General features: G+C 38.2%; 2 protein-coding genes across 2 annotated transcripts in view; one reads left to right on the forward strand and one right to left on the reverse strand.

Annotated features, from left to right (window-relative positions):
- Positions 1 to 812: 812 nt before the first annotated feature.
- On the forward strand, positions 813 to 10,171 carry Spata4 (spermatogenesis associated 4). The gene is made up of 6 exons (XM_032919162.1): positions 813 to 1,024; positions 1,784 to 1,913; positions 2,331 to 2,449; positions 2,559 to 2,779; positions 6,220 to 6,336; positions 9,949 to 10,171. Exons 1-6 carry the CDS (start codon positions 813 to 815, stop codon positions 10,086 to 10,088), a joined length of 939 nt encoding a protein of 312 aa, XP_032775053.1. The 3' UTR covers positions 10,089 to 10,171.
- A 9,427-nt stretch (positions 10,172 to 19,598) lies between these two features.
- The window catches only part of Wdr17 (WD repeat domain 17), a 93,587-nt gene continuing 88,079 nt past the window's right edge, over positions 19,599 to 25,106 (reverse strand). Inside the window, exons 28-30 of the mRNA XM_032918773.1 lie at positions 24,491 to 24,589; positions 21,864 to 22,047; positions 19,599 to 19,896 (exon numbers count right to left, since the gene is read on the reverse strand). Of these exons, the coding sequence (XP_032774664.1) occupies positions 19,777 to 19,896; positions 21,864 to 22,047; positions 24,491 to 24,589 (403 nt within the window). The 3' untranslated portion in view covers positions 19,599 to 19,776. The remainder of the gene's footprint in view (positions 19,897 to 21,863; positions 22,048 to 24,490; positions 24,590 to 25,106) is intronic.

Below are 25,106 nucleotides of genomic sequence, written 5' to 3' on the forward strand. Positions count from 1 at the left end.
TCTCCTCCTCTCTGTATTCTCTAGCTCATCTCCAAAATTCCCCACCCACCTTTCTTTTTCACTGCCCAATCACAGGCTTTGCCTTATCTTGTGCCTGCCTTCACCTGCATATAGACACCAACCCACAAGAGTAGGTGACTTTTTTTCTCTTATATATCTGTACATCCTAAGGACTTCCCACAGTAGAAAGCCCATATCAGTGTTATCTAATATGATAGAGAGAATCACCTTTGAAAGTAGTAACTACAACAGTTGACAGTAAAGGTCCATAGCTTAAGATAGTTTCTTAAAAGCAGTCATTAAAGGAATGAGTCATTGATAAGACATCACTTGGCAAAGAGAAAACATACTACTTCGTTTGTTCTCTTTCATATCTACTCTTTAAGAATTATATTTTTAATGTACATTTTATGTAATAGATATAAGGTTTAAAGTTTTGTTTTCCTCTTAAAACAAGCTTTCTGTGCTTTCTAGTTCTATCTCCTATGACCAACCCCCCCCCCCAAAAAAAACAACTTTTACTGTCTTCTAGAGCTTTCTTACATTTCTCTTCAAAATGTTTTACTGAACAGCCTTTGGCTGGCAGACCATAATACATACAATATAAAAATTGCGAACCGGAATACAAAAAGAAATATTTCTCAACATAGTGCAAGTGAAGCCAACAATTTGCACTTAAAGCTGTGTCTTCAACCCTGCTAACACAGAGCCTTCTTGGGGGGCCGAAGCCCCGCCCCTCGACGCTAAAGTTTCGGTCCCCCACCCCTATCAGCGCACAGCTGGTCTGTTGCCATAGAAACCCACAAAGCACCATGGCTGCCGCTGGCCGGGCAGAGGAGAGTTTACCACTGGCGGCAGAATCATCCAAGACAACCTTACCTACACCACCAGCAGTTCCCGCCGCAAGGAAGCCTAAGAAATGTCTGGTGTATCCACATCCCCCGAGGAGCTCCCGCCTGTGTCCTTCTGTCCTGCGCTGGCTGCAGGGCCTGGATCTCAGCTTCTTCCCGAGGAATGTTACCAGGTGCTGAAGCCAGACAAGACCAAGTGATTCAGCCTCTCCTCCCCAGGTCTCACCCTCCCCCAGGCCACCTACGGCGCTCAGTTCAGGCTCCCCTAAGCCTGGAATTAGCCGCTTTGGCCTTGCTTTTGCTCCTCATGGAGATATCTTGCCCATCCAACCTCCTGTTCACTCATGCCACAAGGCACACATATCAAGACAAGAAGCTCCAGAAAAGCATGTAACATTTTTTTCATTGATTTCTTTCGACTGATCATTGAATTGTAGAGTTAAGCTAATCTGGAATGCTTTGATAATTACATAAGACAAGTTTTTTTTGTTTTGTTTGCTTTGATCATAGGATCAGTTTACCCTCCTTCAGAAAACGTTTCTAGTTAACTGAGATTTTTGAAAGCTGCTGTTTAACGGAAACTATGGTGAATGACACTGGCCGTTACTATAGAATGTAAACAAAATTCCATAAAAATGAAAACCATAGATGTTTTGCAGGAAAGCTAATAATGCCAATATTGGGTTTTCCAAACATCCGTGAAACTTTCAATAAACATTTTAATCACTTGGCAACATTGTTAAATCTAATACTTAGGAGGAGTCATTAAAAGAACACCAAAGCCTTAGTAAGTTTAGCAAACTGCTTTCCCATTCTCGGAGAAATGAACCAATACAAGTTTTTCCAGATATTTTGTCCATATAATGCATCAACCATTAATTATGTAATTATCTTAACTACACTCCCCTCCCCATTTCCTTATTATGTATCAGGGATTTTTCAAATGGCTACCTAGTTGCAGAGATATTCTGTATATATTACCCCTGGGACCTTCGATTATCATCCTTTGAAAATGGTACTTCCTTGAAAGTCAAATTGGATAACTGGGCACAAATAGAGAAGGTAAGGCACCAAATTAACAAGAGTTTACTGTGAAGTTTGTTTTAGAAAGTACACTCTCTCTCTCTCTCTCTCTCTCTCTCTCTCTCTCTCTCTCTCTCTGTGTGTGTGTGTTCACGTGTGAGAGAGAGAGAGAGAGACAGAGAGAGATAGAGACAGAGGCAATGTCAAGTCTAGGATATAACTGATTACTGAAATTCCAGTTGTTTATATTACAAAACTATAAATAAACCATGAAATTTAGTATATGACAATCAATGTGGTGTATAATAGTAGCTATCTTGAAGGACAAAAGTGAATGTTGATAATTAACATAAAAATTAGTCCAAAAGAGAAAAGAGTGGGTTAAAGTAAATTCAAAGCATTTAATTACTTTTCTAGAACTTCCGATGGTGAAATATTTTCTTTCTATTGTTAAAGTTTCTAGCGAAAAAAAAATTTAAACTACCTAAAGAACTCATCCATGGAACAATTCACTGCAAGCCTGGGGTGCCTGAAATACTGATTCAGGAGATTTACACTTTACTCACCCATCAAGAGTAAGTCGTTTGAGATCTTCTAACAACATAATTTAATGTAAACTTTTGATGAGAGAAAGCTCGCTACTAAGACATAGTTTGCCAACAATATTTTGTTTCTTATTTGCAGAATTAGAAGCATCCAGGATGATTTTGCTAATTTCACAGACTATAGTTATCAGATGCGTTTGCCCCTGGTTCCCAGGAGTACAGTATCAAAGTCTATTAAAAATAACATTAGGTTATCGGAACTACTAAGCAATCCTAATATACTCAGCAATGAACTCAAGATAGAATTCCTCTTCCTTTTGCAAATGCTGCAAAGAAAATTAAGCAGAAAATTGAATCCAGGTAAGCCTTCCCTGGAGACAGGTGAGTGTCTTTGAAATCAGCAAGGCTGTCCCCAAGTTGAAATGAGAGAAAATCATGCAATAAAATGATTTATTATCACTGTAATGGATTACTTTTCAGTTCATTTCTTTTTGTAGAAGCTCATATTACATAGGGATAGACACTGATTTTAGAAAAAAAAACTTGTCAGCCTATTATATTAAACTTTTGTGGCAAACACGAGTCGACTATAACTTCCAGAGCAGGAACATTTGACTAACATTGACATGATCCTTAAGCTGTTGGGAAAAGCTTAGATTCTCATGATTGACTCTGAATGCTGTTGGGAAGAAAATGGTCAGAGATCTTTTTATCCACATTATATTGCTATGAGGATGGAACGGCAGGTTTCCAAAGGCTCGCCCAATAATTGTTAGGTCAACTTAAAACTATTGTCATACTGCCCATCAGTTGTCCCAGGCAGATGACAAAGTAAATGAAAGTGGTATTCTGTACTTATCATTAGCTCCCCTTTTGCATCTTTTAAAAATGTTAATCATTTATCTACTCCCCGTATTTCACACATAGAAAACTGAGCGTTTCTGTAGCATACCAACAATCCAAGAAATACCATTAGAATGTTTCTTGCTTTGAACTATCTTTTCTGAAGGAAAGAGCCATTTTCTCTCTGGTACCTAGAAGGTAGAATACTGCACCTTGAATTCTTCCTTCCATTTGGGTTATTTGGATAGCCCACATGTGAGTGAGGTGTGGGGTTTTGTCTACCCTTACTGTGCTCATTTTCCAGACTTCCAGACTTCTCTTCTCTGACTTGTTATGATCTCTGGCCCTATTCATGAATTTGTGAGCAAACGAAAAAATATGAGGCATTGATGCTTTGACAGAGTTTCATATTCAAAATGTGTATGTTTTAAACATTACAGTTTTGCTGCAAAATGGGTCACACATCCATGTATATCATACATGGACAATTTTAAAAGCTGCTGATGGGGTTAAACACTTGCACATTTTGATGGAGTTTAAGAAATGGAGTATTGCCAACACCTTCCCCTTCTTGATTGAGCTCACCACACCCTCCACCCACGGAAACCAATGCCTTCCTGCTTTTGTTGGAAAGTTTCCTCCATTAAAATAGAGTTAAGCTATGTGTACTCTCATGTCATTCTCAGTTTTAGCCACACATATAAACACTTGTGTTTGAATATTGTGAGTGTGTTGTATGAATGATTAAGTCCAGGGGCCTTATGTATTCTAGCCAAGTCTATTTAGTTTTATCTCCATGCCTTATGAAATACTTTTCTTTTTCTAAGTGGGTTTCTTCAGTTTTGTTGTTTTTCAGAGAAACTCTTCTCCTTTTTCATCTACTAAAAAATATTTTTTCTTACAACATATTCTGTTACAGTTCTCCTTTCCCCCACTACTCCCAGTTCCTCCTTGTCTTCCCTCTAGTATTTTGAGAATGGTTCTTTTCATATACTATATCCTGATTGCAGTTTTCCCCCTCCTCTCCCAGATCCTCCCTACCCTTTTAACTTTCAACTCCATATGTTTCTTCTCTCCCTCTCAAAAACAGGCAAATTAAAAAAGACAAAACAACCAAATAAAAACAACAGCTATGTTCACAAGACAGGAGTCTCCACATCCCAGCAGAAACAACCAACCTCTATTTGAATGTTTTATTTCATTTAAAGGTCCATCTTTATTCCTCTATATTGTTTTCTGTTGAACATACCTTCATACATTCATGATCACTTTTCTCCCTCTTTAAATAATCAATACTCAAGTCTTCTATGGTGATTCATATTCGTTTATTTTACGAGTATGTGAGTGAGTGTGTGTGTGTTTGTGTGTGTGTGTGTGTGTGTGTGTGTGTGTACCATTCCAGCCAGTACAAAGTCAAACAGTTCTCTAAGGTGGGGAATGAGGATGATTACAGGAAAGACAAAAGAGAAGACTCAGAGATAAAGGTTAGAAATCAAAAGGTCTGTCCGGTCAGTACTGCGGCAGCCCCCAGTTTAACTCTCTCAGGTTTTGTATACAGTATCGTGGGAAACAAAGTCACAAGCCATCAGAGACAATGGCTGGGATACATTCCACATCTGTACCTATCCAGAGGCCTCCTTATTCCTCCTGTTCCTTCCTCCAAGATTAACAGAACATTCAGCACCCCCACCACCCCCATATCCTCTAACCCCAACCTCCCAACACCCCCCCCCACACCCCACACCTCCTTGAGCTCCAAGTGTATCTCCTTTTATGGTTCCATGAATCAGCAGGTCAAGAAACCTGCCAGTAGACCCTAGCCTGACTTGACTCTGCCTGACAGGTAGGCTTTCGCAGCAGCAGGCAAAATGGCTCCCGACTCTATGTGTTAGGGTTCTGTGCAGACCACACCACACATGGTCAGGGGAAAACAGTGAAATCAGTTATCTCCTTCCACCTGTACCTTTTAACCTGCTGAGCCATTCCAGTGGGCTCACCTTGATTTCTGGTACTTTTGATTGTAAGTTTTGTTTTGTTTTTAAAAATCTGTTCCCAATGCATTTGATAGTGATAGTTATAGTTACAGGATGCTGCTGATGGGTGGATTTGTTAGTTTTTCCTCTGAAAGCATGAGTGATGAGTGGGTAAACTTGCTGCAAGGTAAGCTACAAGGATGGACAGGGCCTTTAGAGGGAAAGAGAAAATGCTCAAGTGCTACAACTTACAAGATAAATTTAAAATAAATTTGAAAAATGGGAAAATAATATTGTCACAGGAGCAAATACATGTCTGCAAAACAAAATAGATGCTGTATAATTTATTTACATGACTAACAGAAATAGGTAAAACTACCTTCCCTCAATGTCCTCGTAGGATACTCTAGGCAGCAGTGGAGGGCTTAGGTACTGGCACTGTGTGAATTATTTTGAGCTGTGTAATGATGCTTCAGGTGTATTTATTCTCCCATAAGGTTGTTGGAATGAAGTACACTTGTGGCTTATCTTTTAATGGAAGACCTTGAATAGAACCATATTAAAACACAAGGGGCCACCTAGAAGTCTCAGTGGGAAAGGAAGTATACCACAAAGCATGATGACCTGGGCTTGATCCACAAGGAGAGGGTTGACTCCTGTAAGTCTTTCTCTGATTTCCATGATACTCACAAGCTTCACCACCCCCATACCCACATACATTCAAATTAACAAATATAAGCAACAAAAAAGAAATTGCAGAAACATAGATACTACTTTTAAGATACTACTTTTAAAGTAATATTTTAAAGTACAGTGACTACTTTGCTCATCAAAAATGACCGGTGGGGCAGGAATAGAGAGATGTGGTTTAGCAGTTAAGGGCACTGGCTGATCTTCCAGAGGATCCCAGTTAAATTTCCCAGCATGGGACTCTTAATTGTTATGAATTTTTAAAAAATGCCTCTGGTGTTTGCTTTTTTATAGGATGGTTTGATATCAAACCAACAGTGGGAGAAATCACAGTTGGCCATCTTCCTGCCCATAGCTATAAGCACAAATACAAATCAAAAGTTTCAAAGGAAAGAGCTGTGTCGTCTTTATGTAAGTTTTGGTATTAAGGTTTTTGTCTGCTGAGCTTTTAAGAATGTTCCTTTAATGTTTTAGAATAAGTTGAACTTTTGGGTTGAAACTTCACCTTACAACCAGGTATTAACTTAGTGTTCCCTTACTTCTTGACAAGTAGAGTGACATAGTCAAAGGTCTTCTTCCCCAGTGCACATTACACAAACCATCTGAGTTCTCATATATCCTCAAGTGCATGTGCCTGAAGTAAGAGATGCTTCACCAAATTCAAAATTTATTACCCAAGGCTGGGTAATGACCAATCCGGAGGAGACTGGAAGATATTTGGAGATCTGAGCTTCCCAGAAGCAGAATGACAAGGGGACACTTATTTAAACCTTGTCATCACAGAAACCTCTGAATTACAACAAACCACACTCCATGAGAACCAGGTTAGCCCGTTCCCAGCTATTGTATAGCTAATCAGTTAAGAAAGCCTTTTTCTTTCTTTTTTTTTCCTACATTTTTGATGGCTGGAAAAATCGAAACAGTTTTTCTAGATATAAGAACATGTAATTAAATTCAAGGTTTTTGTTATGATACGCTACACAGGGCAGACATGCTTGCCCACCTTGCTTTCTGCCTGCTTGTGACTTCTTTGACTTTGCAGGGGATGTTAATTGCCCCCAATCCAAGGTGGTGGTTCTTCTTCCTTTTTTTAATTTTTGTTTTGTTTTTGTTTTGAGACACCGTCCTGTTTTTTAGCCCAGGATGGTCCTTTATTCATAGCAATCTTCCTGCCTCAGCTTTCTGAATGTCAGTGTTATAAACATTTAGCACCATACCTGGCTACAACGAATGACATTTTTGCATATTTCACCTAAAAGATAATGCTCTCTTGAACATTCATTTACCAAGTATTCTATATCAGACAACTCTAAAGTATTAGCAAATTCATAATAGAACATACTTATTTGTGTTGGAACAAGTTCCTTTAAGTGTTAAATTTTAATAGGTAGGCGATATTCCTTGTTCAGATATGATAGAGAATTCTCAATAGATCTATTGGAAAAGAATTATGACCCCTCGAAGCATTTAATATACTAATATGCACTGTAATTTTTAAAACATTTCAATCCTTTATAAAACTCATGTTATTATTTTTATTCATTTTTGCTTTGTTTAATGTCCTTGTAGAACAAGTATTCTTCAGAACCCAGATTGTAATATCCACACATGAGGCTGCCCATCAATCCCCCTAACTCATCATCTACTGAAACAACATTTAGTATGTTAGAATTCAGCAGACATTTCTAATGATGCTTCTTCAAAAATCATCCAGAGTTTCTCTTTGGATTCTAGAAATGCCTCTTGTCTTTCCACTTGTCCAAGCCTCCTTCATGTGGTTGAGAATTGTTGTGAAGGCTTGCGAGGGCTGTCAGTAGTAACAGTACAGAACTGCGAAGAAGAATTGGAAAGAATTCTAGAATAGGAAGAAGACCACAAGGGGAGTTTGGCTCCATCCTCATCTACTTGTTTTTTTCCTTTCTTTTTTTTTTTTTCTTTTTTTTTTTTTTTTTTTTTTTTTTTCGAGCTGGGGACCGAACTCAGGGCCTTGCGCTATAGGCAAGTGTTTCACCACTGAGCTAAATCCCCAACCCCTTTTTTTTTTCCTTATATTGTTGGATCTGGACTAGGGATGGGAAATGGTAGAAGGGAGCAGTGGATTCTCAGCATGGTTTCCTTCCTGTGTAAGAAAGAGAGGCAGCATACAAACTCTTGGGCCTCCACATTCCCACAGTGGTACACACATAAGTTAATTAATTTGTTAATTAAAATTTACAACAGGGCCTATGTTGTGCTAGTTTTATGTCAACTTGACAAAGCCTATTTGTCATCAGAAAGAAAGGAGCCTCAATTTGAGAAAATAACTCAGTAAGATTGGGTTATAGGCAAGCCTGAAAGGCATTTTGTTAATTAGTGATTGATGGAGGAAGGCCCCGCCCATTGTAGGTGGTGCCATCCCTGGGCTGGTGATCCTGGGTTCTATAAGAAATCAGGCTGAGCAAGCCATGACAGCAAGGCAGTAAGCAGCACTCTCCATGACCTCTGCATCAGCTCCTGCCTCTGGGTTCCTGCTCTGCTTAAGTTCCTGCTCTTACTATTGATGAGCTGATATATGGAACTGCGAACAAAATAAGCCCTTTTCTACCTGAGTTGCTCTGTTTGTCATTTCACTACAAGAGGAACCCTAACTAAGACAACCTAACACTGAGTTAACTGCAACAAAACAAAACAAAAAACCCAAAGCCTTAATTGTAATGGATTTGCCAAAGGATATGTCTGATTATGGTTATTTACTTTGTGTCACTCTAAAAGATCACCTGGGCATTTAGAAAAACTGAATACCAAACTAGGCAAGGTGATTTCTGTATGTTTTTAAGTCCATCACTTGTCAGGAGTCAGTTTTAGGCCAGCTCAAACTACATAGTGAAATGCTGTGTTTAAACAAATTAATCAGAAAGTAAAACATAAGAGAAATCAGGGAATGCAAACATCCTGTTCTCATTCCTTCAGAAAGCACTTAATGGAGAATGACTGTTGGCTGTTCATTTCCAAATGAACTGCTGCATATCCATCCTCATGTCTTCCTCCAGTGTTCCTATTAGTGACTCTCTAGATGGTCTTTTTAAAATCCTTATGGGTTTGAGGAAGGATACCCTTTCTGGACAAGGCCAATTTGAATGGGATGTTGAACACACAATAACTCTCTTTACATTGCTCAATCCTGCTCTAGCTACTTAGATTCTTACTCTAGCCACACAAGGAATGGTGTGAATTTGATTTGGGTAAAAAAAAATAACATATATATATATATATATACATATATATATATATATGCTATTTTAAACATTTTATTGTTTTTACTCAAGTAATTCCAGTTCAGTTGTTTTTTTTATGAAAATAATACAAACTATTTCTTCAAGTCAGAGAAGCTGAAAGTTCATAAAAAGAGGAGAAACAGATACTATAGTCCAAGAACTTTGCTATTTGGGTTTGGTTATAATCTCACTGAAGTTACAGGCTGTTCTCTGGAATACAAATCCCAAGTAACACTAAAACCAAGCTACTACTCTAAAAAGTTACACTCTCAAGTTCCTGTATTTATTTGTTTAACTCTTATCTGAAGGAACCACAAAGGCAGATTTCTTAGTTGCCACTGGCCCATCATATTAGAATTGAATGACCTGGAGTCTAGGCACCCAGAATGGATGACAGAGTAATCAGACCTCTATAAACTGTGTTATGAGCCATGCATATTTGCCAAAGCTAAGTACCAAATTGTATCTGTTTGCTCAGCTGCCTTCTGAAGCAATATCTAAAAATACATGAGTCATATCAAATGCACCAAAATAAACCCTGGATATTTTTAGGCATTGCTGATAAATTTTGAGAGGTACACACACACACACACACACACACACACACACACACACACACACACACACACACACACACAGGAGATGTATGATTCAAACACTGTGTTTATTCATTAATTTCAGACTATTGTCATCATGAATATTAGACAGTTTTAGTGTTATAGATATTTCATAACCATGAATTAATTCCTTGTTACTTTAATTATCCCAGCAAAATCAGGCAATGATGTCCAACCACATAGAGAAATCCATGTGAAGCAAAATGGAAAACCTTGTGATGCCACTGCAAAACCTATGATAAATGTGGAAGAAACAATGAAAGACACGGAGGAAGTAGCTTTGAAGAAGTAATGTCATTAATGTCTACCACAATCTGGGTATATAATGACACACCCAGTCTTGGATGTACTTAAATAATAAATAACTTAACTTGGTGTCTTAACCATAATTCGGCTAGAAAGCATTGCAGTTTCTCTATGTGTGATTCAACAAATAGTTAACTTGTAAGTAAGTGCATCAAGAAACCAATGAACACAGTCAGAACTCTATGGAGAAGAAAGATAGGTTGCCACAGGGGCAAATTCGATGGAAGGATTCAAACACTGGACTAGACAGGTGGGTAACCATAGAAACTCTGGAGACTGATCAGAAGCATTCAGGTGCCAACTGCTTTTAGGGTCAGGAGTGTTCAAGTGTGACTCCTCTGGTCAAGAATGTTCAGGCAGCTGTTAGGGATTTGCTGAGAATGCTTCAGATAGTTGTTTCTCAGCAAACCAAGGCTCCTGGGAAAGCCAGGCCCTGGTGAGAGGGACCTGGCTGAACTTCAGGACATGCCAGAAACGTTAGTAAGTAAAAGTAGGCTTTAATGCCAGTGAAGAAAGGACTTGCCAGGGAGTGCCAACAGCAAGCAGGCAAAGAGAGAAAGCTTCCTTCTTCCATGTTCTTTATTCAGGCTGCCTGCAGAAAATATAACCCAGATTAAAGAGATTGGAAGGCAATCTCAAAAAGACCTGGAATAGATTTATATCTTACCACTTTAAATTTGGGGGATTTAAAATTGGGTCTGCCCCTTTCAAATGATTTAAGAAAACCTCTTATAGGTATACCCAGTCAATGGGGTTTTAGCTAGTTCTGGATCTAGTAGTCCAACTGGCCAACCAAGAATAGCCATTATAGGAGCAAGCAAGAGATTCTTAGCTTTAGTAATCCCATCTATTGACAGAAGTTCTTAATTGGAGAAGGGATCCAGGGTCTATCTGTGCTGTCACAGATAGATCCATGTCTTTGAATCTATGGAGCTTAGCACTATTGGTATAGTGAGAGTAGCAAGCTATAGAGGCATCCATCCTGGGTACACAGCATGTGAGTGAGAGACTTTTGGATCAACTTAGTTCCTCGGTAGTGTGGTCTGGGTGATAGGGTCAGCTGAGTGAAGAGAGTAAGAGGAGGTAAATAGTCATAGACGGGGCTTGGGTCTAGAGGAGGTCAATTTCCTAGAACAAGATAGCAGTACAAGGTTGCTGAGGGGAGAGGGGACCCAGGCATGCCATGTGTTAGAGGTAATAGTGGGAGAGGTAAGAGTTAACTCCAAGGAAGGAAAGAAGGCAATTTCTGCCCATGAATCTTGTCTACCTTTCTGAGGACTGAGGGCTATGAGGATCATGAAGATACCAGATCTCTTGACACTAGCTGGATGACTTGAGAGATGAATGCCAGGCCATTATCTACTATATGGATCTAGGAAGTTCAAATATGATAGATATATTCATGAGGTAGAGATGTACCACTTCTATAGTCTCAGATGACCGAGAAGAAAAAGTGGGGAAGCATCTCAAACACATGGGCACTGGAGAAAATTTCCTGAACAAAACACCAATGGCTTATGCTCTAAGATCAAGAATCGACAAATGGGATCTCATAAAACTGCAAAGCTTCTATAAGGCAAAGGACACTGTTGCTAGGACAAAATGACAACCAACAGATTGGGAAAAGATCTTTACCAATCCTACAACTGATAGACGGCTTATATCCAAAATATACAAAGAACTCAAGAAGTTAGACCGCAGGGAGACAAATAACCCTATTAAAAGATGGGGTTCAGAGCTAAACAAAGAATTCACAGCTGAGGAATGCCGAACGGCTGAGAAACACCTTAGAAATGTTCAACATCTTTAGTCATAAGGAAATGCAAATCAAAACAACCCTGAGATTTCACCTAACACTAGTGAGAATGGCTAAGATCAAAAACTCAGGTGACAGCAAATGCTGGCGAGGATGTGGAGAAAGAGGAACACTCCTCCATTGTTGGTGGGGTTGCAGACTGGTACAACCATTCTGGAAATCAGTCTGGAAGTTTCTCAGAATATTGGACATTGAACTACCTGAGGACCCAGCTATACCTCTCTTGGGCATATACCCAAAAGATGCCACAACATATAACAAAGACACATGCTCCTCTATGTTCATAGCAGCCTTATTTATAATAGCCAGAAGCTGGAAAGAACCCAGATGCCCTTCAACAGAGGAATGGATACAGAAAATGTGGTACATCTACACAATGGAATATTACTCAGCTATCAAAAACAATGAGTTTATGAAATTCATAGGCAAATGGATGGAAAATATCCTGAGTGAGGTAACCCAATCACAGAAAAACACACATGGTATGAACTCATTGATAAGTGGCTATTAGCCCAAATACTTGAATTACCCTAGATGCACAGAACACATGAAACTCAAGAGGGATGAACAAAATGCGAATTGCTTCACTCCTTCTTTAAAAGGGGAACAAGAATACCCTTGGCAGGGAATAGGGAGGCAAAGTTTAAAACAGAGGCAGAAGGAACACCCATTCAGAGCCTGCCCCACATGTGGCCCATACAAATACAGCCACCCAATTAGATAAGATGGATGAAGCAAAGAAGTGCAGGCTGACAGGAACCGGATGTAGATCTCTCCTGAGAGACACAGCCAGAATACAGCAAATACAGAGGCGAATGCCAGCAGGAAACCACTGAACTGAGAACGGGACCCCCGTTGAAGGAATCAGAGAAAGGACTGAAAGAGCTTGAAGGGGATTGAGACCCCATATGAACAACAATGCCAACCAACCATAGCTTCCAGGACTAAGCCACTACCCAAAGACTATACATAGACTGACCCTGGGCTCCAACCTCATAGGTAGCAATGAATATCCTAGTAAGAGCACCAGTGGAAGGGGAAACCCTTGGTCCTGCCAAGACTGAACCCCCAGTGAACGAGATTGTTGGGGGTCTGGTGGTAATGGGGGGGATGATGGGGAGTGGAACACCCATACAGAAGGGGAGGGGGAGGGGCTAGGGGGATTTTGGCCTGGAAACCCGGAAGGGGAATAACAATCGAAATATGAATAAGAAATACTCAAGTTAATAAAGATAGGGAAAAAAAAAAAAAAAGAAAACCAAGTCTCCGAGCAAAAACATGGCCTGGTTGAAACTAATACCATCACCCTAAAATGCCACTATCAGTTCTACCATTTTGAGAAACCTATCTTGAAGACCTAATATTACTGATAACTGCACCAGATGCTGTTGAAAATGCAGAAGAGGAAAATTACAGAATGTTAACAGCATGTTAAAAGCATGATGAAGCATACATAGTTCACTGTGATGGGAGTTCTTTATGAGTGGCAAGTTTGTATATTCCTCATTAACAGCTGGGATTCTATTTGTTCTGAGTTCACACATTCACTAATAAAATTTTATTCTGGAGAATTTTTGTCATATATTGGACTATAAAAGTATTGCTCATCTCCAAGAATGTCATCAATTTGAATACTGTTAAGCAGCATGACCCTTTTTTTGGCAATGAGTCATGGGTAAGAAAAATCATGCTTTTCTTTTAATTTGAATCTGATATTAAATTTTCTATATAGTACAGCAGAAAATTCATAACTCTGGCTTCCCTTCCTGTATCTGTGTGTACAGATGGTATACATGGTGTGCATGTATGTAGAAGTTAAATGGTTAACCTCATGATGTTCCAAAGATGATATCCTCCTTCACACACACACACATACACACACACACACACACACACGCACGCACACACACACACACACACACACACACACACACACAATTCTTGTTTTGTGTTTTCCATTCCTTGAGACAGTTTCTTACTGGCCTGGAACTTGGAAAGTAGGCTAGTCTGGCTGACTCGCAAGCTTCAAGAATCAGGCCGTCTCTACCTTTCCAGTACTAGGACTACAAGTTTATGCCACCATTCCAAGCTTTTGTACATGGGTTTAGGGGGACTGAACTCAGGTCATCATGCTCACATGACAAGTGTTTTACAAATTAAGCTATTCGTTCAGATCCCATACATGGTTTCATAAAAGCATAGTGAGATAATGAAAGACCTTTAATGTGCACTTACTAATTTTATGTTCATAAGCACAAAGTTTTCCTTCAACTTCAATGTTTATGTTTTAATGCTATGCCATTAAAAGTCTTATTTCACATCCTAGATGTACATTACTGATGCTGAATCTCACAACCTGAATATTAATTTCCAACCATGTTTAGCTACTTCATTTCCCTAAATTTTTTGAAAGGCTTGGCCATTTTAATTAGAATTCCTACCTCTAGAGACCTCCCTGCTGTATGTTGTTTGGGTAAATAATATTTAGGAATATAAAGAGAGTCCTGATGACATTGATAAATTCTTAGGAATGTGTTTAGAATCTAATTTCATGTAAATTAAGAAATCCAATTGAAACAAATGTCATGAGCAGATATAGATAACTTACCTGTTGTCATACATTTTAATGAGATAAATCTGAAATGTAACATTGTAAAAATAGCATTTTAGGTGTCAAATATAGTTATTAAAGCTTTCAGATCACCTCAGATACCCGTGAAAACATTTCATAGGTAGGTGTTTTGGTTTGGTTTGGATCAACAGTGATATAGAGCTTCTTAGCTCTTTTTTTAATTTTTTTATTAGATATATTTCCTTACTTACATTTCAAATGTTATTCCCCTTTCTGGTTTCCTGTCCATAAGACCCCATCCCCTTTCCTCCCCTCCCCCATATGGGTATTTCCCCCATACATCTCCTTTATGCCCCCCCATTCCCCTGCCCTGGGGGTCCAATCTTGGCAGGACCAAGGGCTTCCCCTTCCACTCGTGCTCCAATAAGGCTATTCTCTGTTACATACGCAGTTGGAGCCCTGGGTCAGTCCATGTATAGTCTTTCAGTAGTGGTTTAGTCCCTGGAAGCTCTGATTGGTTGGCATTGTTGTTTTTATGGGGTTGCAAGCTCCTTCAACTCTTTCAATACTTCCTCTAATTCCCCCTAAGGGGGTCCTTGTTCTCAGTTCAGTGGTTTGTTGCTAGCATTGATCTCTGTATTGGACATGCTCTGGATGTGTCTCTCAGGAGACACCTATATCCGGTCCCTTTAAGCTTGCATTTTTTAGCTTCATCAATCTTATCTAGTTTTGGTGGCTGTATATATATGGGCCACATGTGGGGCATGCTCTGAATGGCCATTCCTTGAGTCACTGCTCTAAACTTTGCTTCCATATCCCCTCTTATGGATATTTTTCCCCCTTTAAGGAGTGAGAGCATCCGCATTTTGGTCATCCTTCTTCTTGAACTTCTTGTGGTCTGTGGATTGCATCTTGGGTAATTCTAGCTTTTGGGCTAATATCCACTTATCAATGAGTGCATAGCAAGTGTTTTGTTCTGTGATTGAGTTACCTCATTCAGGATGATATTTTCTAGTTCATTTCATTTGCCTATCAATTTCATGAAGTCATTGTTTTTGATAGCTCTCTCGAATGAACTTATTGCTAAGAATCTGAGGGTGTGTAAATTCCCAAGATGCTGTGGAGTCCATAAAGATTTTGGAAAACTTGAAATAGCTTTTCATCATTGAGGGAAAAGGACCAGGGATAGGGGGTGAGAGACAGCAGAGTCATGTGACGGATCTTAGGAAATCCTATTCTGGAGACCAGCACCAGGGTGCAGATCTGAGTTTACTGCTCAATCCATAAGCTTATAAACAGTGTTTGAGCCAATGCCAAGCCCCTCAATCCATGGCCAATCCTATCTTGCCACACCATTACCATTCCCCATTGATAGCCCTGCCTAATGGGGTAACTCAGAAGGAGTCGGGGAATATCATCTGCTGTGAGGACTTCAGTGAAGACAGGGGAAGTGCAACAACCACCCTAATCTTGATTTCATTTTGCTGTCTTGTGAGTGTGCCAGGAACCATCTTTGATTTAATGCCATGTGCACGGCAAGTTGGGACTCTTCAAGGGGTGGCAGGAGCCTGTGGCTCTCTTTCCTACTTTTTTCTTTGGCAAGGTTGACTTCCACAAACCCCACACATTACATATACTGAATAAGAGAATCAGAATAGCAAGGGCTGGCACAGTGGATAGTCTCAAGATCTAGAGTTTGTGCCAACATATGACAATGATTAATTAAGGCATGTCTGACAAAATGAAACTGCTTCATTCAGGACATTCGAATAAGAAGCAGTGACTGTTTCTGGGGTCTAGAGCAGTTCCTATTGCAACAGAACCTCTCAATTCAGAATGCTTTTTTTATAGGAATAGAAGATATAATGATGTGTTTGTTGTATGCATTGACTATTAAGCACTCTCCCCTTTTATAGTAATTTCAGAGTATTGAACAGTCAGCACTCTTCTGGAACAATCCAATGAAGTGATTTTTTCCAAGTAACAAGTTAAATGTTTAAAGCTTTATACTTTCTGACAATGCATTAAACTATTTACTACATTGTATGTGTAGGAGTAAGACTTTTGCTCATCTTAGGAGAGAGCTATGTCACATTTGTCTGTTATGATGACAATTGTATTAACTAAGTTAAGGAGACCTGTAATATATGTGTATGTATACAGCTGGAAGATAATGAAATGTTGTAGTGTGTCTCAGTCATAATATGCTATATTCACTCTGAAATACATATTTCAACCATGGAAGCATATAAGTCTTGAAGGCATAGTACAATAAGCATTTAATAGTAGTTGACCACTATGATTCACTAAAAATGAAATAATAAATTTTATAATTTGTGAGGCTTTTACTCTAAAACTTGTTTGCTTTAAAGCCAAAGTATAAATTTTCTTGTCAAAAGGAAAAAAAAAAACACTGTCAGTGTTCAAATGAAACCAGAATCCTGAAAACATATGGGCAACTTCCTAGAATATGTATATGTGTATATTTATATGACTCTATACTTTATTTTGAGTGACTTTAGGATTATATACTTTTGCAAGCTATAAGTCATTTTGATGCAATTTTGTTAGCAACCTTACAACTTTTACAGGCAAAATATTTTTCTATTGTTTTCAAAATCATTGTTTAATAGAACTTATATTCATACTTAATAGGATACTGCTACTGGTACAACCATTCTGGAAATCAGTCTGGACGTTCTTCAGAAAATTGGACATTGAACTACATGAGGACCCAGCTATACCTCTCTTGGGCATATACCCAAAAGATGCCACAACATATAACAAAGACACATGCTCCACTATGTTCATAGCAGCCTTATTTATAATAGCCAGAAGCTGGAAAGAACCCAGATGCCCTTAAACAGAGGAATGGATACAGAAAATGTGGTACATCTATACAATGGAATATTACTCAGCTATCAAAAACGATTAATTTATGAAATTCATAGGCAAATGGTTGGAACTGGAAAATATCATCCTGAGTGAGGTAACCCAATCACAGAAAAACACACATGGTATGCACTCATTGATAAGTGGCTATTAGCCCAAATACTTGAATTACCCTAGATGCAGAGAACACATGAAACTCAAGAGGGATGAACAAAATGTGAATTGCTTCACTCCTTCTTTAAAAGGGGAACAAGAATACCCTTGGCAGGGAATAGGGAGGCAAAGTTTAAAACAGAGGCAGAAGGAACACCCATTCAGAGCCTGCCCCACATGTGGCCCATACATATACAGCCACCAAACTAGATAAGATGGATGAAGCAAAGAAGTGCAGGCTGACAGGAACTGGATGTAGATCTCTCCTGAGAGACACAGCCAGAATACAGCAAATACTTAGGCGAATGCCAGCAGCAAACCACTGAACTGAGAATGGGACCCCCGTTGAAGGAATCAGAGAAAGAACTGGAAGAGCTTGAAGGGGCTTGAGACCCCATATGAACAACAATGCCAAGCAACCAGAGCTTCCAGGGACTAAGCCACTATCCAAAGACTACACATGGAATGACCCTGGGCTCCAACCTCATAGGTAGCAATGAATATCCTAGTAAGAGCACCAGTGGAAGGGTAAGCCCTTGGTCCTGCTAAGACTGAACCCCCAGTGAACGTGATTGTTAGGGGGATCGGGAGAGGAGGATGGGGAGGAGGAGGGGTTGGGGGATGTTGGCCTGGAAACCGGGGAAGGGAATAACAATCGAAATGTAAATAAGAAACCCTCAAGTTAATAAAGATAAAAAAAAAAGATACTGCTAAGTATTTTTGCACATTATTAGTAATATAAATTTCTGTAAATAATAAATTCATATTAACATTTGGATTGTCATTCACATAAGTTCTAAATTACAATTTCATATTTTAATATAAAAATGATTTATACAGATTGATGTGGTCATATGATTGTACGAATAGTTCATATTGATAATTAATACTAAGGTGTACACAATTGAACAATATTATACAGGTCATCATATAATAAAATAATACCTGAATTAATCCTCTTCAGAGTTTACACTAAAAAAAATTAAGTTAATTTTCTATCTTACTCAGATGTTAAAGAGTTATATAATGTTCTCTTTATATTTTGCACATAAACTATTTTCTTATTGCATTCATTAAAATACGACAATTATTTTATAAGTCAAACTTAATGCTATTACTTGAATTATTGGAAACACAATGAAGATAAACATATAGTTATATTTTAAAGTCAAATTCAGGGATTAGGAGTAGAATTTAGTCTATGCTTTTGAAGTGTAGTGTTTTAGTGTATGTGTGCCATTTAACAGAGAAAATCTGAGTTACAGATATCATATCTCAGATACTTATAGTCAGTGTATCACTGAATTTCCTATATTATTTTCCATAATATTACTGTTATTTTGTAAGCAGGAATGTTAGCTTATACTCTTTATGATGCATTATTACTGATCATTATGCTAATTATAACATCATTATGCTAATTATAACTTTTTAAAAGTATGTTTAAGATTTTAAAATATAACATATCAAGGATAATATAAAACACAATTATTTTAGTTTAATTCATTCTTTAGTCAGAGAAAAGTGAATATATTATACATTTTTAAGTGACGCAATTTGAGTACTGAAGTACTTTAATGTGAATTAACGTCATATAAGCTAATGTCAAAAATTCTACTCCAATTGAAATAGATTTCCTTCCTCCTGTCTTTGTGCTTTGAATAAATATAAATAACATAAATGAATAAAAATTATTTTATATATATACACTCAATATTTTAAGTAACATTATTTACATACAGAAATTTATTTGAAACTAATTTTTATAAAGGATCATATGGGATATTGTTGAATTGTAAATCATTTGTCTATTTCATAAATTTTGTTATTTCAAGATATTCTTTCAAATATTAAATACCTTCTATATGGAATATATGTCAAGAACTCTTCCACATAATGTCCTATTTTATGTGTTTCTGTGTTTTAACAGTACTATATTTTGGTGATGCCCATGTCTTTTGAAGCCTATCTACTTTGCAGATTATTTAGTCTTTTTAATTCAATTAAAACTTGCATCTAAATGTAAAAAATAATACCATTTATCAATTAAATACACAATTTTGTTTATAATTACATAAATACTTTATTTTTGAAATTAACAAAATTTACTATTATTTCCTCATGTCTTCCAACTATCAAACCTCCTCCCAACCTATTATTTTTGGACAACCAAAATGAAGGTTATAAATACCCCAAATTTCCTTTTTACAAAAACTACTAAGTGTGGAGAAAAATCTTCAGTCAAAATGGATTGAGGCGTATTCCAGTTCCTAAAGGTGAAAATGGATTCACCTTTGCCCACATCAGAGCATCATTCAAAGAAATAGCTGATTTCCCATCTTCCAGGAAATACACAGGACCCTGTGTGCAGAGTTGAGAAAAGAGGAGATTATAAATTTGTAGCAATGACTTGAAGTTTCAGGAGCAATCATCACACTGAGAAACTACTGTGCAATTAGGCAATGCTAGTAGGAAATTTAGTAATATAAGAAAAAAAGACAAGTTTTTTTCTTAAATGCTACCAACTGTAAAAACATGTTCAAGTCCTCATTAATGTTCCAATATTCTATGGTGGCTGTTAAAATTTAGCTTTATGCTATAATTTCAATTCATTGTATTCAGCAGTATTATCAATTATAATATGTACTATTAATTTATTAATTAAGGCAAAGCAAACTTCTTTTATAAAAGCACATTGTGAGGTAACAGGCTAGGATACTCTTTACTGTCATAGTTTTGTAGTTGATATCATGGAAGTGACCTAAACCAGAAACTTGGATCCTTCTCTACAGAACAAGTAGATATTGCTCTACATGTGTGTGATTTAAAAGTATACTGTCACATGACTTGAGAGATTATTTATACTTTAGTCCCATCAGCTACTTGCATACCCTGAGTAGTTTTGGGAAGTCAATAGTCTTAACTCTTAGGACAAAGAGTATAATGTAAAAAAAAAAATCAAAAAGTCATAAAAGCAGTGTAATTTTAATGTTTCTGATTAGGCTCCAAATCTATCACGTTCTGGTTATAATTCTGATGCTATACTTTATTTTTTTGCAATTTATTTTTGGAGTTGGCAAAGTTAATCATTAGTTAATGTCATACTATTAAGTTCTTGAGATTCACAAAACACAAATACATTAATTTCAAATTAAAAATACTCTAGGAGGGTAGTACTAAGTCTACATTAGTTATGTGAGTATTGGGATAATTAGTAGATCCTTTTGTGGATGTGGGCCTGTGTGAAGAAAAAAAAATCTACTGGTGTTTTGGCTATCTTGTGTGGGGCAAAGAGGCCCTGTGGAACAGGGATTAAATGGCTCCTGAGAGCAGAAACTGACTTTTAGCCTTCCAAAGTTTCATGATTCACTACTAACCTACTGTTTGTTTTTATCTCTAAGCACAAGTAAATGATATGTGTGTCTTTGCTTTGAAGATTATTGTGTTCTCATGAGTATGGCTTACAATTGGTTGCTAAGCTATAGGCAGGGTTTGTATTTAATAACCAATGACTCTACTTATTTTGTTGACTGGATCACTCATTGACCTAACATGTCAGCATAATAAATATGTTTTAAATATTACATTAGAACTGTGAGGTTCTGTCCACTACAAGTGCAAAATGCTAGCAGCTGGAGCACATCATGACAGATTGTGTTAACTCACTTTGTGGAATGTGGCTTTTGTTATCGCACAGTGACAACTACTCTGAAGACCTCTCTGATTTTGCAGGATAACAATCACCTTGGGTTATACTCAGAGGCTCTAAGCATAATTGTTCCTCATTAGTTTGAGTGCACACTCACGAATGCTCTTTGGGAATTAGTCATTCTCTGTGGTGAATCACAGTGACTTTTAATTGCTGAAAGTTCAGTAAATGAGGCAAGGGCACTTGATGTATCAGTAGTGTGCATCCATTAGTTTTATTTCATTGTGCCTACGCAACACAAATGGAGACTAGAAAGTAAATATAATCTCTGATAAAATCAGTGTAATTGTTGATTTTTTTACTCACTGTTCATTAAGTTATGATGTATATTTACTTTAGAACATCATTGTTGCTATGCATATATGTAAAGAGACTGCTACTAAATGTATGAGTGTATGCATTACACAATTGTTTCAGTGATAATAGCTCAGTGATCATCTCTATGGATTTATTTTGAGGGAAAAAAGACCATTTGTATTATCAAGAAAGCACTAAGGGCAATATTTTCTTACTGAAACCTTTACATTTGCCAAGTTTACTGAGTTTTATACTTGCTTTAAGATATTATTAACAAGCTCATAACAGAAAGATAAAATTAATATCTGATAGTAGTCTATACCTGGATTTTTAATCCATTAAGACAAGAAATATGAATGTCTGAATGGCTTGGAAGATTTGTTCCAGTCACATAATCTGGTCCAGTAATTCCTTTGAGCGGCTCTTCTTTTAGTCTCTTTAATAAAGTTTCATAAACCGTTCTTTGTGAATCAGAAGGGGGTACATATGGAGAATCTTCTGACAATCTATATTTTAAATAAACATTCAACTTTTATTTTTATAGACTTATAAAATTATTGAATTTAGTTGAGAAATAGTCTCTGATTTTTTCATTGTCCTTTATAGATATCTGCAAATCCATTTAAATTTAAATTATAAAAAAAACCCAAAGGATTATCCCAGTCATATCCACCCACCATCCCAGGCAGTCTGTCTGGGACACAGTCTACAGAGATGACTTGCACATGGTCCTCTGAGCCCCACTGTTTAACATTCAGAGAAGCCTTGTGAGACACAAAGAGCATCCTGCTTCTCTATGTAAACCTTTGGGGGCCCCACAACTTACCAGTGTGGAACCTTGTCCTACCAATCCCATTCCAGTCGGGTCTGCCTGGGACACAATTTGCAGAAGTGATCTCCATTGTCTATCTCTGGGCTTACTCTTTGGTCCTGAGGATTTTTTAAGGACCCTAGAGCCTCCTATTTCACCATGGAGGCCTGCAGAGACCCCAAGAACTACAGTCTTAGAACATTTCCCATTAATCCCTTGCCATTAGGGTCTGCCTGAGGCACAGCCACCAGAGTTAGGCACCCTGACCACCATTGTCTGGCCTAAGGCTGGCTTCCCCAATCTTCCCGAAAAGTCCTGCTACCATCAGGATCATCCATCTAACACCAGGGAAAAACAGATGCATAAGACAGCATAAGAACATAGTCAACAAAACCCAGGGTAGTAAGGTACCACCAGAGCCCAGTTATTCTGCTACAACAAACCCTGATTATCCTAATGAAATGGAAGCACAAGGAGATCTTAAATCTAATCCTATAGAGATGAGAGAGGACATGAATAAATCCCTTAAGGAAGTACAGGAAAATAGTTCTTCCTCAAGACTCCTGGGCATATACACAAAAGATGTTCCATCATTCCACAAAGACACAGGCTCAACTATGTTCATAGCAGCTTTATTCATAATAGTCAGATCTGAAAACAACTTAGATGTCCCTCAACTGAAGAATGGATAAAGAAATGTGATTAATTTACACAATGGAATACTATATAGCTATTAAAAACAAGGACATCATGAATTTTTCAGGTAAATGATGAAACTAGAAAATATCATCCTGAGTGAAGTAAACTAGACCCAAAAGGACATACATGATATGTACTCACTGATAAGTGAATATTAGCTATAAAGTACAGGATAACCATGCTATAATCAATAGACACAAAGAAATCAATATTAAGGAGGGTCCAAGGGAAGATGGTTGAATCTTTCTCAGAAGGGGAAACAAAATAGATATCAGAGGTTGATGGATAGAGGGAACTGGTTGGAAGAGGGAACTGGGAGTAGAGCAGGGTGGCGCTGAGGGTGGGGAAAGAGATCCTATGTAGGGAGAATCAGGAGAACAGAAATCAGAGGGGAGCAATTTCTAGGATATGCCAGAGAACTGGATGTGGGTTAGGCCCCAGAAGGTCTGTGGGGGTGGGAGTCACTTGAGCTGAGATTCCTAGCAGTGGGAGGTATGGATCCTGAAGTGACCTCTTCCTATAGTCAGGCAGGACTCCCAGTGCAGGGATAAGAATATAGAACCTTTAACCCAAAATATTTTCTGCCTACAAGGTGTGCAGGGACAAAGATAGAGCAGAGACTGAGGGAATGGCTAACTAATGACCGCCCCAAATTGAGACCCATCTCATGGGCAAGAACCAATCCCTGACTCTATTAATGATACTTTGATTTGTTTGCAGATAGGAGCCTAGCATAACTCTCCTCTTAGAGGCTCTACTCAACAGCCAACAGAAAGAGATACCAAGACTCACAGCCAAACATTAGATGGAGCTTGGGGAGCCTTATAGAAGAGTTGGAGGAAGGATTGAGGGACCTGAAAAGGACAGGGACTGTATAGGAGGACCAACATAGTCAATTAACCTGGACCCTTGGAGGCTCTCAGAGACTGAATCACCAACCAAAGATCAAGCAGGAGCTAGACCTAGGCCCCCTGTACATACAAAGCAGATGAGCAGCTTGGTCTTCCATGTAGGTTCCCCAAAAACTGGAGCAGGGTCTATTCCCGAGCCTGTTGCCTTCCTCCCTGTGAATCCTGCACCCCTAAATGGATAGCCTTGTTTGACCTCAGTGGCAGAGTATGCACCTAGTCACTCAGGAACTAGTAGTGCAGTGAGGGGAGGGGAGTTAGTGAGGGTGTGATACCCAGAGGGGGCTTTCCCTTCTCAAAAGAGAAGGGCAAGTTGGAACGGTGGGAGGTCTTGTGAAAAGGGTTACTGGGAGGAGACTGGGGCTGATACTGGGATGTTAGGACTGAATATATGTTAAACAAATTGACAAACTATTTTTCTAAACTTGATTTTAAAAAAATTAACAACACTACTATCTACAACATATCAACAACACTTTTGTCGGTAACCCTAAATTCCTTCTGCATTTGAATGTCAGACTATTTACTCACTGTTTGGTGGACTGTGTGCAAGCTCTCCATGCATCCAGTTCCTCAGAGAGATGCTCAATTTTCAAGGGTACTGACACCACTCGACGTTTTAATAGCTGACTGAAACATAAGAAAGAATTGGCACCTGGCGTAACAGTAACACATCAGACAACACAAGTGAACTTTAATAGCTGAAATTTTAATCTATAACAATTGTTCAACACTGTGTGTACATACATTTATGTAGACATAAGCATATATGTACTCACACGATTATCACTTAAGTCCCTGGTAACTCTAAAATGCTCAAGACAGGTGGTTGAAATAGTGACTCTAGTTAAATGCACTGCGTAGTATGGGGCATGATGAGACAAGAAAGCAATGCTGAGCAGCACAAGGGAGATAGGACTGCTTGTCAGGATCTTGACTTAATTCTGGGTAATGGAATGGAATGGTACCATTAGAAGAAAAAGAAAAGGACTGGGTTTGAGAGGCTTGTTTTACATGTAAGAATACTGAGTTTAAGGCTGGAGCATGGTACAGGTTGCTAGGCTAGACTCACACATAAGGAAGGAGCTTTGAGATTAGATTGTATCTGAACATGAAAATGATGTATGTCCAAGAGGATGGCAGGCAA

Source organism: Rattus rattus, chromosome 13 (genome assembly GCF_011064425.1).
Source record: "Rattus rattus isolate New Zealand chromosome 13, Rrattus_CSIRO_v1, whole genome shotgun sequence".
In the NCBI taxonomy this organism is placed as follows: Eukaryota; Metazoa; Chordata; class Mammalia; order Rodentia; family Muridae; genus Rattus; species Rattus rattus.